The sequence below is a fragment of the Centropristis striata genome, chromosome 12, assembly GCF_030273125.1.
Source record: "Centropristis striata isolate RG_2023a ecotype Rhode Island chromosome 12, C.striata_1.0, whole genome shotgun sequence".
Lineage (NCBI taxonomy): Eukaryota > Metazoa > Chordata > Actinopteri > Perciformes > Serranidae > Centropristis > Centropristis striata.
In genome coordinates this window covers 13,280,575-13,297,974 of record NC_081528.1, presented here as the reverse complement: position 1 = coordinate 13,297,974, position 17,400 = coordinate 13,280,575, and the positions used below count along the sequence as shown (strand labels likewise).

The 17,400-nt window shown below is 40.1% G+C and overlaps 1 protein-coding gene across 1 annotated transcript in view; it reads right to left on the bottom strand.

Moving 5' to 3' along the window:
* The window catches only part of si:dkey-237h12.3 (teneurin-3), a 147,634-nt gene that overhangs the window by 40,633 nt on the left and 89,601 nt on the right, over positions 1-17,400 (bottom strand). The window contains exons 8-16 of the mRNA XM_059345535.1: positions 17,109-17,319; positions 15,909-16,010; positions 15,124-15,318; positions 13,814-14,014; positions 7,978-8,163; positions 4,037-4,057; positions 3,533-3,556; positions 2,259-2,405; positions 1,532-1,748 (exon numbers count right to left, since the gene is read on the bottom strand). Coding sequence (XP_059201518.1) covers positions 1,532-1,748; positions 2,259-2,405; positions 3,533-3,556; positions 4,037-4,057; positions 7,978-8,163; positions 13,814-14,014; positions 15,124-15,318; positions 15,909-16,010; positions 17,109-17,319 — 1,304 coding nt within the window. The remainder of the gene's footprint in view (positions 1-1,531; positions 1,749-2,258; positions 2,406-3,532; positions 3,557-4,036; positions 4,058-7,977; positions 8,164-13,813; positions 14,015-15,123; positions 15,319-15,908; positions 16,011-17,108; positions 17,320-17,400) is intronic.

Sequence of the window (17,400 nt, the reverse complement as noted above, 5' to 3'; positions counted from 1 at the left end):
AAACTTTTTAAATCAATGCTTTTACCTTGGGTAAGGTTCTTAAAAGTTTTATACTCGCACAAAACGGAAGAAAACATATAGTCGCATTCCATAGAAGTTAGATGAACAAAAAGCTGGAAGGTCTCAGGTTTTATTAATCATTCATTGTCCATCAGTGTCAAATATCTTTGAAAGACATAAAAACCTTACATGTATCTGTAGCTAGATACTGTAAAATAAACCTGAAATAAAGATTTTTTTCAAAAAGGAGATGATGAAAAAAAGAAGTTTGAAATGAAATATGAACATACCAAGTGTGACTTAAAATTGAGGCAGTAGTGTCTAGATAACATGTGGATTTTGTGTATGCGAGAAATGTCCAGATGATTTGCGGTTCTTTAGACTGTACAACAGAGACTAAACTGGGCTAAATGCAGGTAATATGTCATACTTTATTATGTTTTAATATATTTTCAGTTATGAAAGTAACTATATAGATATCCAGTATGTGGTCAGTTTATCCAAATAACACCCGTTTAGAAATGTTAGTTTGCGTGTTAGCACGCCTGCTTACTGGGAAGAAACAGTAAGCATAGTAAGTTTTGCAAGTATTTTACCATAAACCATTTTTTTTAATAAATGTCTGAACCAAATTTCAAGGCAATCCATAAAATAGTTAATATCTATAAAAATGCAGGATTTGTAGGTTATGGGGCCATATTTTGGTATTGGAAGCTCTGGTTTCCATTTGTAGTCCGAGTAGTAATGAAGAATAAGATTTGAGCAGGCTTTTGGCACTGGGGGAAAAGTCAGAGGATCTCCAAAGTCTGTAAGATTCATCCACAAATGTCCATAATTGTGTCCAAAATTGAACGGCAATCAGTCCAGCAGAAGATATCCAACCATCCATTTATCCATCTATTTCATTTAACCTTGTTTGATGCAGAATACCATTACCATGTTGGCTCTTTGCAAGCTCTCTGTGATTGGACCGATATAATATGCTTTTCTGCTGGAAAAACAGTTTCTAGCGGAAAAAAACCCCTTTCAACCAAATATCAAAGAGAAGTCTATTTAAGTGCGCCAGTCTTAGATATTCAAATATACTGTGTGATGGGCATCCCGCTGATGATCAAAAAAATTAGGTTTCAGATAAAAGATATACATTAATGTGCAGTGAAAATGATCTCTTCAGAGAAATGTTTGCGGCGCTTTCCTTTCCAATTTAGAAAACCACATGGTCCTGTTATCTTGGCGTAAGCAACCTAATCCTTATGTTTTTCCCAGTCGTATGGGCTGTTCCTAGCAGGAAACAAGCTTGCTCTTGAGCTACTTAATCTTGACTGGTGGAAGAAATAATAAACGCTTGTGGCAGCGACACCACTGTAAACACACTTGTCACTGTGGCTGCAAAGACAAAGAGATGTGAGATTCTTTGACGCTTTGGAGTGGCTTCACAAACACAGGTGTCTCCCGATTGGTAATGAGACAGCAAACGGCCAACGTGATGCAAATAATTAAAGAGCCGTCAGTAATTCATTAAGCCGCTTACCTGCTGTTGAACGGGTTATCCCAGGGTATCACGTGGCTGCCGCTGGGACCAATCAAAAAGCTGACGCGGTCGTAGAAGCCCTTGGATGTGGGCTGGGCGGCTGAACTCTGAATCTGGCCAGCGATTGCGGCGGGGTCAGGCGAGCCGCGACAGTAGGTCTGACCCTGGCAGGAAATTTGAGTGCAGCAGTCAGGGTCCATGCAGTCGACGAGCCCATCTGGAAAACAGGAGGGACAGTCAAGACAGGGAGGGGGAAGCTTTGTTGACCAGGATGCAATAGGAAACGTGCGGGCGTCTTTGTTCTGGTGTCGAGCTCTGGTGCACACAGATGACTTTTAACGTGAACTTAAGTTCATTAAAGCGACAGCGGAGATCCTGAGCTGACAAGAGACTGTGAACTATTCCAAAGTATGTCACCTCAAAAGTTCTTGGCTTGTTGATCAGCAGTTTATTATCCAGCTCCAGAGTATTGATATATGGTCCCAACTACTCTTTATAATTGATCTACTGTATATTTTAAAGCGTGCTGTTTAACAATCTGCTCTGCTACCGCATTTGCATATTCCTTCCAGTGATGTTTTATGTATGATTGATTTGTTTTGTTTGTTTGCACTGTCACCGAGGAGCCACATCAAAGCCAATTTTCTGTCTTGCACAATAAGAGATACACACACCAGTTTTTCTGAAGCTAAAAGACTATTTGTAAAAGGCTTTTAATTCATCCTACCTCCCTCGTTATCCTTGCCATCTGAGCAGAGCGTTTCCGTCGCTACATCGCATCCCAGCCCTCTCCACCCTGACTGGCAGATGCAGTGCCAGACGTTCTGATCCAGGACGCACCTCCCGTTGTTGTTGCACAGCCCGGGGCAGCCGTCTGTCAACACATCACGTACGTGTCAAACAGTGGAGCGAGTCAGAACAAGGAAATCAGGAGGAGAAGGGGGAGGTGGAGGAGGAGGGAGAAGACAAGAGCGAAGGGGGCATTGAGAGTGGACAGGGGGCAGAGGAGGGACAAAGATGATAAAGACAGCATTGAGTGAACATACAGTACGATACACCTCTGACAGGACTTGGGATGTGGGGGAGGGTGTGAGGAGTTACAGTCGTTTCACATGAGTTTCACCAGCGTGGCAGCTACACTGAAAAGGAAAGTGTATGGGATAAAAAAAAGGAGGAAACATGCTGAGCTGTTTACTCAGAGTTAAAAGGCCAATAGGAGACACTGTGAATGCATGTTGAGTCAAATCCTCATGGAAATTAAAGTGTTTCTTTTGTGAAAATCAATTAGAATGACTCTTTATGAGTTCAAATGACTCGTGTTTTGGTTGCAAGAATTCTCATGGTGTGATTTTCAAATCGAGGGCTGACTTGGAGCCAAATTCACATCTATTTTAGGTGGGTTTTCCCCCCCACATTTGAATCAGGCTTTAAAGGATCAACTCTTAAGTTCAAAGTTGCACAAATCCCATCTAAGAGGCTGAAAATCAGTGACTTGTCTTGGAAGTTCATTGCTTTTCCCCTGGAAATAATTAAAGTAGGAACAGTCTACTGCAGATGTTAGAAACACTCATGTGAAGTAACAGCAACATCAAAGGGAAAGGCAAGTATATATGTAAATAGGGGAAGAAGTGTGGGAAGAAGAGGGAGGATCTAGAGTCTCTACATTTACAGAAAACAGAGCACTTGCTGCCAGATCGCATTCCTTGTAGTGGAGGGGTGAAGACAGGGAGCCGAAACATGACTAAACCACACCAGTTTTGGGCGTTTAATCTGGCAGACACAGGGAATTAAGACAAGGGGGAGAAGGGACCGTGGAGTCTGTGTGAGACTGGTTAGGACGGACAGGAGATGAGGAAACATATCGGGCGAGCAGGATCACAGCAGAAACATTATGATCGACTCGGACATAGAACAGGTGTATATACGCCGTGCTAGGAAGACAGAGAGCAGGGAGGGATTGTTTGTGACAATCTCCCTTGGGGGGGTAGTGGTTCAATTTACCTTTATATCCTATCTTGACTGCTCCTATTACACAACCGAGGAAAGGGAAACATTTGGAAAAGAAAATTACTTATCTCTTTGGTGGCAGAGAGCTAAGACTGACAAACACAATTACTTATTGTAACTTACAGGGAGCACAAAAAGTGAGAACGGTTGCTGGCATAAAGCTGATGTACCTGCCAACTTACTTGAAATATTTGGAAAAGAAGCTTTGCAGGTAGTTTTCCCTGAAGATTATAGTTGGCTTCGCCACGTTTTTAGTCTCTGCTCTAATTTCAATCTCTCGACTGTGTATGTAAATCATAGTCGTTATGGTGATTAAGCTGAATAGCTAATACCAAGCATGAGTGACAGGATATGACTGGAAAGCTGCAAGCTCACCCATTTCCTTTATTTTTGTTTAACAGAGTTCACATTTTTTTTATAGCAACACAAAGGTGTTCTGGATCAGAAAAAAACATCACGAAGAGTATAATTCTCAAGCAAAGTGAAAAGTGTTTTTACCTGATACTCTGGAATCCAGGGCTATACATGTAAGCCAAGAGGGAGTTGGATAGAGATAGATAGGCAGGCAGACAGGCATACAGACATAAAATAGAAAAGAGAACGGATGTAAGTAGGAGTTAGGCAAAGAAATGCAAATAGAGAAAACAAGTAGAAAATTGGTTTGAGAGAGGGGGAGACAAAAGAGACAGATGCTGCAGATTAAGAGGAGTAGAAACATAGTTTAGCTGCTGTGAGGGGGAAAAAATCCAGTATTTGACAAACTCTCAGTGTAGATGTTAATTAAAGCAGAAAGTGATTAATCGGAATAATAGATGCCTCCCTGGTCAAAATCAGCACATTTTCATTTGAAATCGCCTTGGATGGTTTTTAAATTCCTGTCCATAGGAAGCAACATAAATGAATTCATCATCCTAAGCTTAGTAAAATATTCATTGTTAACACTCTCTATCAATCTGCTTTGCTTTGCAGGAGGAAAAATGAACACACGGTTTCTCTTGATATCTAGTTGTTAAAACACTCTTTGTTTCCAGACGATGAGCCAGTTTCATCTGTGCCTGCTTCAAAACATTTTACTGTCTGCTTGTCAGGAGGTACCTAGTCTCACCCTCAGTCTATTATGAACGCATCATGAAGCAGCATGCTAAACTTTTTTTCCCCCCTCTTCTTCTCTTTCTTTCAATGTTGCCGTCATCTCCACTCGGCTGATTTCAACAACTGCACGGCAATGAACCAGCAGTACACTAAGACGAATCAAAACACCTCTGTGGTAAACTGCAGTGGTGAGAAAGCAGTGACAATGGGTTAAGCCTTGCATATAAAACAGGATCTAGATGCTTGTGACAAAAGAATGGCCGAGGAAGTCCTCTATTCAAGCTCTGTCCATGTAATGTGATTAAAAGGCGCTTTGTGCAAATGGCAGTTATTCAGGGTTTGAAAGACAAAATAAGCTGCCGGTTCTCCAAGAAAAGGTAACGCGCCGCCTATTCATCCCCGCTGCATCCAAAGCAAGGAGTTACTTTCCTGACGGGAGCCTTAAACAGGAGGAAAGAAAGAGAAAATGGATGGTGCACAATCTGCCCTGAGGAGGGAAAGATTAATAAGATCGGGAATGTGACCCTTCCAACAACTCCCTCACAGCAATACCCCCCCCCCCCCCCCCCCCGCCCCCCCAGAGATGGAGCGTTGCTCTGGACCGGAGATTGCTGATGAGAGAACTTGTAAATACATAATTAGGGTTCAATAGTTTGGAGTGGCGGATCTTTGTTTCACAGAGAGCGTGTCGTCATCGAGAGGTTGGAGATGACACTTGGGGGAATGGTGTTTGACGCGTCGTGTCAGGGTTTAACTACGGGACCTTTGACAGGGGGTAAAGTGTCGAGGAAGTTTGAGTTAAAGGTCAATAGGAAGTGACATCTCAGAACTCATTATCCTCATTAATGCCAGGTGAAGCACCGCCATTTCAGAAAAATGATATTCCAAAGAGGCCTAGCCGTGGCTTTCTCGCTCCCTACATACCTGCCCTTGACTCGCTAATATAGGAGCATCACTTCAGCAGTCTAAAAGGTGGAATATCTAAATGGATGATGGGAAAATTACAAAGTTGATGGGAGATGTTGCAAAAAAAGAAGAGATTTTGAAAGAGCAGGGATGTATTACATTTCAGTATTTGTGGGAGAGGTGGTTATCAGCTTAATTAGCTTTGCTGAGGAGGTTTTATTTTCAGTTCACTTTGTTTATTTGTTTGTCAGCGGGATTAAAGAAAAAAACACTTTTCCAAAGTGCTCAAATTTTTTTCAAGTGAACCCAAGAGACAGGGAAGTAATTTTTTTTAACTTTCACACAGAGCCTGACCAATTCACCAGTCATTGTTGGCCTATCAAAGGCATATCGCATCTGTATGGATATATTTGTTGTCAATATGTGCATATTTTATTACAGTACTGTGCAAAAGCCTTAGGCAGGTGTGGAAAAATGCCTAGAAGAATTGATGCTGGTTTAAAGGCAAAGGATGTTCACACTAAATATTGATTTGATTTAGATTTTTCATCTATTCACTCACTTTGCATTTTGTTAATGGCTAAAAATTAAACTATTAACATTTCTATCTCACACCTGCCTAAAACTGTCGGCACAGTGCTGTATATGTTTTCTTTCCAAATAAAAACAATATATAATATATATATATTTAAAAAAACAATGCTTAGGTGATTTAGAAATGGTATTAAGTTAACCATTTTCTTTTCTTTTTCTTCTTTCAGTTTTAATTCTAGAAATGATTGATAATGTAATACATTAAATCTATGGAGCAGGGATAGCCAACACAGTGCTCTCTTTTGAATCAATAACACTTGCATTGATGTAGATTTGAAAATGACAAAAATATGAATCTAACATTTTCAAAACAAAAATGTTTTATTTATATATTCACTCTGACCTTGAGACAAGTTAGCGGACACAGCTACAACGGTGGAGCTACATGCTGTATTAACCCCCAAAATAAAATAAAAACATGTCAGAAAAGCGAAAGAAAATTTAAATCCTCACAATGATTGGGAGGAAGAGTTGTGTTGTTTTTTTGTTTTTTTTACAACAAAAGTGTGTTTGTCTCATTTGGGGGATAACTGTGGCGACGGGAAAACGGCACGATGTGAAGAAACTAACTACCCACCTGGCAGCACACTGCGGGCAGAAAAAGCATGTGAGTTAAAGGCAGCCTTGGGAAAACAGTCTTCAGTTTTCACAAGGCCGGTGAAAAAGTCAGAAAAAGCCACTGGAGCTTCATTTAGAGCTGCAAACTTTTTGATAAAGAGCAAGAAAGCCTTTTCGGACAGGGAGGTGTTGAAAGAAGCAGTGATGATAATTGCAAACAGTGTTCAAAGACGAGAAGTTTCTATCAAAAAAGTAGTCCTTTGTATTACTCAGTGCCCTTGAAGGTTGGTGACCCCTGCCACAGAATATAATAAAACATAATGTTAAATATTTTCTAATAAAGTACATCTGCACTGACATATCGGTTCATTATTGGTGCACAATCCACATAGAAAATATCTATTTTCATTCCAGCTCAAAAATTCACTACATCAGCCACCATAGAGGTAATGTGTGAATTTTTCCTCTCAATCTGTATCCGACACAAAAATCCCATCTCGCTACTTTTGTTAACATTATAAGCTACTGTGGGGGATTGGCCTTGGGCTGCACTCCCTGCATCAGTAAAATCTGCACCATTTTAATATAATATTGATGAAAATGTACATACTGGTATATTTCCACAATTGAATATTGCTTTGACACATATTCAATTAATTCAAACCTCTACAGTGCCACAACATCTGGTGCTAGGTGGCTCCGGCTAAGAATAGCTTGCTGCTGAACAGGTGTTGATGTGGCAGAAGCAGCAACCAGCATTTGCTTGGAAATAAAGAAACACTGAATTGGTAATGTTAAGTAACAGTCAAAGTGGCTGGAACTTTCCCTCTGAAATCAGTAGGGGTATTAAAATATGGAAATACTAAGCACTTCAAAGTTGTACAGCACTCGGGTAAAGGTTCAGTTACTTTCCATCAGTGACTGTGTCTGATCAACATTCAGAAAAACAGACAAATCAACGGATGAAGATCCTGGCAACGATGTTTGATTCACTGATCTCTGGAAATTGAAACACAGCAGTTTGTTTCCGAGCATCGAAAATATCACCAAAGAGTACTTATCACTAGTTTGTCATGCAAAGGTACTTGTTTGGAGTAGGCAGGCAGGAATGAAAGTGTGTCATGATCTGTGTCTTTCCAACAGATGCTTGAAACTGTACTGAAAACACTGACATTCACACTCCAAAGTCGCCCTTTTAAACCTGCCCATAAATGAATTTCCTCTGTAGTCTGTGCCCTTCTGTCAAGTGTGTGTAGGTGTACAGTGCTGCATGTGTCACAGTGGCTCACCGATGGTGCAATGTTCACCCGTCCAGCCCTGATGGCAGTCACACTTGCCCTCTCGGCAGACTCCGTGGTCGATGCAGCGTGGGTGACAGTCCCTCTGTTCACATTCTGGTCCTGTCCAGCCTTCCTCGCAGTGACACACACCACTGATGCACAAGCCATGGGGACCACAGTCCACCACGCACACCTCTGTTGCAAAAGAAAGAGCCACAGAGTCATGTAGCTTCTGTTCTGTGAAAAAGGGCCCTTTTTTCTCCTGCTGGTGTATTTTTGTATTCTGTGTAGACAAGTCTGCCACCACTGAAAAATGTTCTGATGTTTGCTGAGAAGTGTTGACTCCATCGGTTAAAGTGGGCCAATAAGTTTAACTGTGAACTAGACACATTTTCAACACACTTCCTAAAAAATGTGTTATGGAAAATCGCTGAAATTGTGATGTTTAAGAAGAAGAAGCTGCTGCAATGTCTGATAATATTTCATCTGGTTTGTAATTACGACCATCTATTAAAGGGCATTTTAAGAAGCATTATTTTACATGGGCCAAAAAGGACTTTACAGCTTTCTCTTGCTTTATGATTCTCAATATACTTTTAGGAAAAAAAAATGTGCAAAGCAGGAAACACCGTTGACATACGACATGTCAGAGCACTGCAACAGAATCCCCAAACAACTTTTATTTGGCTGCTACTTTGCCAAAACACACATTGGATAGTTGAGAGAGAGAGAGAGAGAGAGGAAAATAGAGAATAAATCTTACTCTGAAAAAAAAGAAAAGAAAAAGAAATTAATCTTGATATATAGTGTTATTACTTTTATGGGATCCGGTGGTAATAAAGTCCCTTAAATTCTCAGTGCCTGACATTTACATTGTTAAAAAAAAAATGCTTTCCACAATAGCAGCACAGCACCCTCAGCCTGCATTAGAGCCAATCCAAATGTAACGAGTGCATGTCAGAATGCACTTGGATGAGATAAAACTTTGAACAAAAGAGCAAAAAGAAACACTGTGCGTGGAAATATCTGACTCAGTTTACATGTATTTTATTTTAAATCTACTTGGAGAACTTTAATTAGCTTATCAACAAATGGCTCCAATCAGTGTAACTACCACTTTTTTCCTCCCATCTGAAATTACATCAAAGCTTATCACACAATATATAACTACTGCTCTGAATAATAGTAGTGGAACAATAAAAAAAAAGACATTATTTCCATGCCCATGCAAGAGGAACACAGGTTATTATTGTAATTTTTCTTCCTGCAGCCACTTTAAAACCATCTTTATCAAAGACTCAATTTCATAGGCCACTTTATTTTTCCATGCACTGCAGAAGCCCAAAAATAAAGTAAAACCTCATCGTTCAAGAAGTCTGAAGTCAGAGCAGAAGAAAAGCAAAGCACAGCAATTACTTTGTGCATCTAAACACTTCCAAAACAACCACTTTTCAGGTTTTACATATTCTGGAGGCTCATTTGCATGACGCCTTGGCAGACTGAAGCGAGGGTTATGGATTTAAGCAGGTTCTTATGTGTGGACTCCAAGAGATGTTAGATCAACATGATTTCTTCAAGTGGGGAACATCGGAAACAGCAGAGCATCTGTTATGAATCCGTGTTATCTTCAGAGAAGGAGAATTCAAATGATTGTATCCATGGGTGGTAAGTAAACCAGTCTGTATCACCGGGCTAAAGCTAACGCTCAACAAGCTGTGGCTGCTCTTGTGAAGGAATAAGAAATGTTCATTTACTGAGACCAAGAGCTTCTTTTAAAGCTTTTGAACAGAAGAGCTACAAAGCTTTTTTCCCGTTGTGACAACAGCCCTCAGTGTGCTAGAGCAAAAGAAGCTCAAGTATGTCCTCAAATTTTAACGGACTTGATGCTCCAGGAAATTTATATAGGCCCATAACTGAAAAGTTTGTGACTTTTTAAAGAACTTGGTTTCGCCTGCAGGAAAATAAAATAAGCCAAGAGACGTAATTCTGCCCACCAAAATGTAACAAGCAATGGATAAAACATCTACTCATTTTGTTCATGTATTTTTATTATTTTTTTAAGCTAATCTTACCCCCACTGCTTTACCCACAGTCCCCTTTACTGAGCCTCTTTTAGCAGTCCGTTTCCAGCTGTCTGAATAGAGTTTTTCTTCGATTGAGAGACCTTGGATGGTTCTGATTAAGTCGGGCCGACACTGTAGAATATTAAGCATGCCTCTGGAGGGGAGTCATTTGATTCCAAAGGGATCCCTTCTTCCCATAGAATCTATGCAATCAATTTTTCATTAGTCCAAAAGTGTTTATCTGCCTTTAACATGCCCCTGACTCAAGCTGGATAGGGGTTGTGGGCGGTCGATTCATGCTACTTGCTTGTTAATTAAAGTTTATTTAATTGAAGAAGAACCGCAGCATTAATTAAGAAGGAATTCTCCACCCACCCAGGTGGGGTAAAGCGTAACTTTGAACCACACCAGTTCAGTCAGCTCTATAGTCAGTATTGACAAGCCACAGCTTGTGTGTGGAATTCTGAAAACTTTAACAGAATAACAAATTACTTCTCTTTAAAAAAAAGAAAATAAAGACAGACACAAAGGAAGCAGGAGAGAAAAAAAATCCCTGCTCACCAAAACAATCATTCTTCTTGGGCACAGACCAAACAAGCAGTATGCTGCTTCAAAAGCTCAGCATCTATCATCTCAAACACACCATCCAGCCTACTTATAATTTAATTTTCAATTGAATTACAGCCAGAAGAAATACATTTATACTGACAGAAACAAACTGCAACTTCTGCTTTTAATTGTTCAACCCAGCATGGACATTGTAACTCTCTCTCTCTCTCTCTCTCTCTCTCTCTCTCTCTGGGGTTAACGCGCAGAGAAAGAGTCTATTCTGAGGTAGGAAACGGCGCATAAATCACCTGAACCTCATGCACAGATAACAGATGGGAGGGGCCAGCCTTTGAACTAACATGTCACCTACCTGTGTCCAAAGCCAAATCCTCTGAATACAAAGCTGGTAACAAATGAAGAAGCTCTGCTGCGAGCAGATGGGAATACACGATTGTCTCGTCTCCTCTACAAAAACCTGAAGCAGCCATAAAACACACTGGCAAAGGTTCTGAACAGATCTATAAGTCTTTTTTTAAAACAACACACGTTGGTGTCGAATTTGAAAGCATAACATATGCTGGGTCTCACAAGAGTAATATGAGGAGTCAAAGCTTTGCTGCCAGCATATGCTCCGTTTCAAAAACCAACACGTGCGACAAGTGTTGATTACCAAACTTTAAGGGTGTGATCGCGCCCACAGTTAGTACAAAACATAATGAAGCAGATTTATTTAGGTTCCATCTACCAAACTGCAAAATGTCTAACACTTGTCAGAGGAATTTGCCTGATAATGAATAACTATTCTTGTCAAAAGGATTTTAAGAAAAATTGCAGCTATATTTTTTACTTTTCTGGTGAAGTAAAGAACCCTAAATATGTGCAGCAGCCGTGACTGAGCTTTCCCCTCTGTGCTTTCTTTTGTTATACAACTCTTTCCAAGCATGAGTGACTCCTGGCTATCAGATGTCAACATCTGTCTCCTCATACCCGTGAAAGCTTTTGTTATGGGTTTGTTATCTGTAGTCAGTCCAGGTTCCCATTTCTTACTCCCACTTGGAGAAGAACTGAGACGTTTGTGTTGTGCAAAAGATGTTTTATGTTGTCGTTTTTGCATGGATATATTAATCAAGTTGTTTAAGGGGAGACACTACATGTGAATAGGGTACATTTTTTAACTTATAGATATCACTATGAAACTTCACCAGTGTTTTTGCATGTTTAGATATGGAAATGATATTGAATGAGATGCTAAACCATTAAATATGCGCTAATTAGCATTAATTTTCAGGACATAAATCTGAACATTGGATGAAGCAAATTTTAAAGTTATTATTTTGTTTTGATGATGTATTAGATTCAAAGTTTTTTTTACAGAAGGAAATTTGGATATCTCCTTTTATCATTTCATGAATCAGAAATTAAAAAATATATATTTTCTTCATGTTTTTCGCAACAAAATGTTTTATAAATCAGAGTATGAATGATATATAGACAACCCCCCAATAGTTAGGAATAAAACTGGTCGGTTTGGTGTCTGTAAGTGGAGCTCAAGTTGAGATTTATGGCTCAGAGCATGAGAAAAAAGGTCATATATTCTTCATGGATAGAACATAATATCGTGCAGGAGAGTGGGAGCTTTCGAACGATGCCTGTGATGACGAGGTTTAGACTATACGTTCACAGTACTACAAGCCACCTTTTAGTGTATTTAGGAGAAATCTACAAAATATAGTAAAATAAACCCCTTAATGCTATGGGAGAAAAAAATAGCCCAAAACCTCAAAGTTGACCAGTGCATGAAAGAAACAATGCCTTGTCTGTAGTGTCTCGCCTTAAAAATACACAGTTTGCATTAATAGTTAAAAATACGATTGTTGTGAACACTTTGTCATAATTATAAGTATCATTTTTTTTCATAAGTGGAAATATATATATATATATATACAGCTGTTATAGTTTCACCCCATCACTTCAAAGTTAAACTTTTCTGAAGGTGATATAGGACAGATGTAACCCAGAGCTCATAAGAACTGCACTGACAGTACTCAAAGCATGTATGCATGACTCAAGAGGCTCCCATTCATCATCTTTGGAGCAAATCCAGACCTTTCAATTAATAATGTTGTTTCCTGCATGTGCAGCTATGGGGGAAAGCTGAAAGATACTGATTTGACTGTCTATATTATTCAAAGAGTTTCATTTCAAAATGTGACATATTAATTTAGGAAAACAAATTGTTCTCTGATGTTCTCTAAATGACATTTCAAAAAAGATTAATTACCTTAAAACTGTGTTTATTTATTTATTCTTAATCATTAAAAGATTAAAGCATATATCACTTTTCCCCCCTCATATTTATAGGTTTTTTTTTAAACTCTAAAGCTGACTAATTATGCCAAAAGTTTCTTAATAAGACGCCCACATGTCGACATAATGTACTGCATGAAATACATCTTTTTGTTCAACCTCCAGCTTGTTAATAAAGGCTTATACATCTGCTGCTGTGGACACATAGTGTCTGCAGTGTCTGTGCACAGCAAGGGGGAGTTTATTTGGAGTAAATACAGAACGAATATGGTGCCAATTACTTTTTAGAGAAACACAAACATTATCTACCAAAACCGTGAAAAAGACATTATATAACTGACTTTACTGTCTGTAAGGATTTCTCAGTACAGTTTGAATAACACTGCACAAAATGTATTAATAACTAAGTGAATAAATCAATGAAATTAAGACTTTGCAGATTACAACTCAAAGTAGATTAATATGGCATTTTAATTATTTGAAAGCGATTGTCTAGACTTTGAAAAATTCCACAAAGACTTTTTCTATGAAGAACTAATGCCATCGGCAAACTAACACAATAACAATTACATTAGAGTTGAATCGATTAGTGAATCAATCCAATAAGAAAGTCAATCTGCTCCCATTTTAATAATCTATTAATAATTTAAGTTTTTTTTTTCAAATTAAAAAGCCAAATATGATCTAGTTGCAGTTCCTTAAATGTGAAGATTTGCTGCTTTTCTGTCATATGTCAATAATATTTTAAATATATTTGAACAAAACAAGCAGCTTGAAGATATCAACTCAGGCTTTAGGAAAGTGTAATGGGCATTTTTCCCAAATTTCCCAAAACACTTTTCTGGGAAATTACTGGCAGATTAATTAATTTTAACATACAACGGCTGTGTTTGATGTGATGAAATTAAATAGAAATGTGATCACACCTATGGAGCAGTCGGCCCCGGTCCAGTTGGCCTCACAGACGCAGGTCCCCGAGTCGGTGTTGAAGGTGCCGTGGCTCGAGCACTGCTCGGGACAAGTGCTCTTCAGGATCTCGCAGCTGATCCCTCCCCAGCCCGGGTTACAGTGGCACTCGCCGTGATGACAGGCTCCGTGACCCGTGCATGTCGGGTCCACGCAGTCCACTGAAGACATAAAAAGACAGCGATGTTTGTTATTTTGCCACTTCTTGACAGGTTATGCAACCTGCTTATTTATCCTGGCCAATTTGACTCCGCTCGCAGCCAAAATTGTTTTTTTAGAGTGGAAATGCTAGAGTGCCAGATGATGGCTGGTGAGCCACAGCTAAAAATTCTGCAGTGTTTAGAGGTGTCTGGTAGTAATTTTCCACCCTATGTTCTCCTAGCTCCTCCACAGTATATTATAGGGTACCTCCAATATACTGACAGCATAATTATGCACCATTATAGGCACTAGGAAAAGGGGCACAATTAGTGTCTAGACAGATATAATCAATTACTATTAACAATTTGCGGATCAACTTGCTGATCTAGGTTAATAATTGGCAATTATGACCAACATAATCAACCCATAGGGATAATTTGCAACAACGTCATTGTGCTTCCTCTGGAGCTGATTGCTCTGTGCATTTCTACATCTGCTTGGACACTGATATTGATTATTCACCTGAACCAATTCATCAAACTGGAGCCTTTGCATGCAAGCTTGGAACTACAAATGGAACCATCTCCCATTAAGGTCTCCTTCTCTTATTGCTTCACTTCAATGAAAACCGCAAAATACTCATTTAGTAAACTCAATAGCTTTTTATGCTTAAGGTCACCAAGCTGCTCATGTAAATCTGAGCTGATAATTGTCTTTTGTCTGCACAGGGATCAATAACGTTAAACGCACTGAAGAGAAAGGGGGAGGTGGAAAAGGTTGACAAGAAAGAAGAAGGTCTTTCTCAATAAACGCAGGAACAGATGCTATTGACTGATTGATTTTAACAGGTGTCTTCTACTGTGGTGCATTCCAATAGGTGACTGCATCAACAGGGCCTGCACAATCTGTTCCAGCTTGTACCCTCATGTGGTCTAAACACTAAGAGGGAGTTAATTTATACACACGGTATCAATAACAACATCCAAAGCATTATCTGCTCGGTGGAGTTGAAAACAACCGATTGTTTCATCAATGGACTGTGTCGATTCCCCCAGAGCCTCACACAGAAATATGTTGCATCTACCAGCTTCCAATCCAATGGGAAGAAGATTTTTTTTTCCCCATTTACCTTGTTCACAGTTGGGTCCTTTGTGGCCGGTGTTGCACACACAGTTGCCCGCCACACACAGCCCATGTCCCCCGCACTGAGGATCGATACATTGAGAGGCAGGAACGTCACACTCAGTGCCCTTCCAGCCACTGTAGCACTGACAGCGCCCCCTGGTGTACTGGCCGTTACCGCTGCACAGGACCGGACAGGCGGCTGAGAAATGAAAACAGGTTTAAAAAAATTTACTGCGCAGGATTTTCCTCAAAAGCAATGTTTATTGCAGATTTATGACTAGAACAACTTGACACAGTGCTAAGCTGCATCTCAAATTAATCTTCAGGTTCCCAGCTTTCAGACCATATACACCTCTTTTATGTGGCTTTTACTGTTAACCTGCTGTCTCTCCTAAAAATCCACCCAATTCTCTATAAAAGGGGGAAGGAAATGAAAGATAAACACCTGTCAGTGCTCTCTGCTAGACTGACTGTGTAACGGCGTTTCTAATTATCTCAAACATATTTATGGCATTTCTGTTCTGCAACATCTCTGCAATGAGCAACTATTTGCCAATACATTGATCCAGCTGCATGAGAAACTATTTGTGAGGCTTAGCTTTTGATCTTTTTTTTGCTTTGAGCACCATTAACATTTTCCCAGTCACCCACATTGTGTGGGAATAAAAAGGAGAAACCTGGGCAAACAAAACAATAATTTGCATGGCTGGATACAACAATATATATATAACAATATATATATATATGAATGGATAGAATAGGAAAAAATATATGAGCGCAAATAATTACCTCTGGAACAGTACGGTCCTATGAATCCTGGGAAGCAGTGACACGATCCCGCCACACACTCTCCGTTTCCGTAACACTTGTGTGTGCACTCTGTGACAGATTCTGTGGGTAGAGCAGTGAACAAGTCCAACTATTAATAACTCATCGGATTGTCATATTACAGCGAATCTGAAATTCCTCCTAATATAACATTTGACAACTGTACAGTTTAAGAAATACTGCCAGACAACCGAGATACTAACTTTTCTTCTTTTTTTTTTCCTGCCCTGCATGAATCTTGGCTTTCTAAGCATCCCTTATCTGCAGTACTCGTATCAGGCACGGCATACATTTACAGCTATTTGTCCATGTCCCACTAAGGTCTAAGCCTCCATAACATGCATGCTGCAACCCCAACTCTTCCCATCTAAGCCATGTTAAGTAAAAGCCACACGGGCATTTTAAATTAGACCAAATAATTCCATTTTCCTGACACATTTTGCTTTCCTCCTGTCTCCTCCACCGCCTCATCCTCCCCCCTCAACCCCTTGAATGACTGATCATGCCCAAGCCATGCAATCTCCTGAGTGTTTACAGCTCAAATCCTCTCTGAGTTGAAGTTAATCTGACATATCCTACAGACAGATCTTGTGTTCATTCAACAGACCATCGCTCATGAACGGCGCCCCCAAAAGACCAGGGCCCTCATTTTGATCGGTGTTAAGAGGGCAAACTTTTTTGTTATTACTCTGACTTGTATTGGATGTTCATTGAGCCAGTGTCGGTCCCAGGCAATTTTGACCTCACACATCGATACCTTCATATTTGTAGGGTCGGATCAATGGAACTCCCCAAAGGAAATAGAAAAATGTTAACTCATTTTTAGTGTTTTTCCTACCTCAAAACCCCACAAGGAAATTTCACAGCCTTCAGAACGCTGAAGAGGTTGTTAGGAGGGAAGGATCAATGCTGTGTATGGCCTCGTATTATAGTGTCGAGCACAATAATCCACTGCCCGCCGACGAAAACTTAGATCTGCCTCCTAGGTGGTTCAAAGTTTTAAAAGCTCAGCTTGTTTGTGTGGTAGCCTCACTTTCCAACACCCTAACTGTTTGCTCATGCAGGCGCAGCTGTTTAAGGAAATTAAAGTCTTCCAAACATGTCATTACACATCACACAATCACAGTCATTAGTCATCGCAGCAGATGTGTGTCCTCATACCCTGGATGATGGTGTTATAGGACACTGTCTCCGCGCTCCGTCCGTCATTATAAAACGCCAAGTGCCACACCCCTGAGTCCAGGTACTGGATGAATCCGGCTTGGTGGACGCTGACCGGATGATCCAGCCGGGACCTGGGCTCCGGTTCGATCTGGGTCCGATGCTCTTTAGCGATGAGTCGGCTGCCGTCCAGCAGCTCCACAAAGTCATACTGCAAAACAACACCCAGAACAGATTCCGACAGATGCAGATGAATGTTAATGTTGATTTGATTAAATCAGACGGTAAAGAG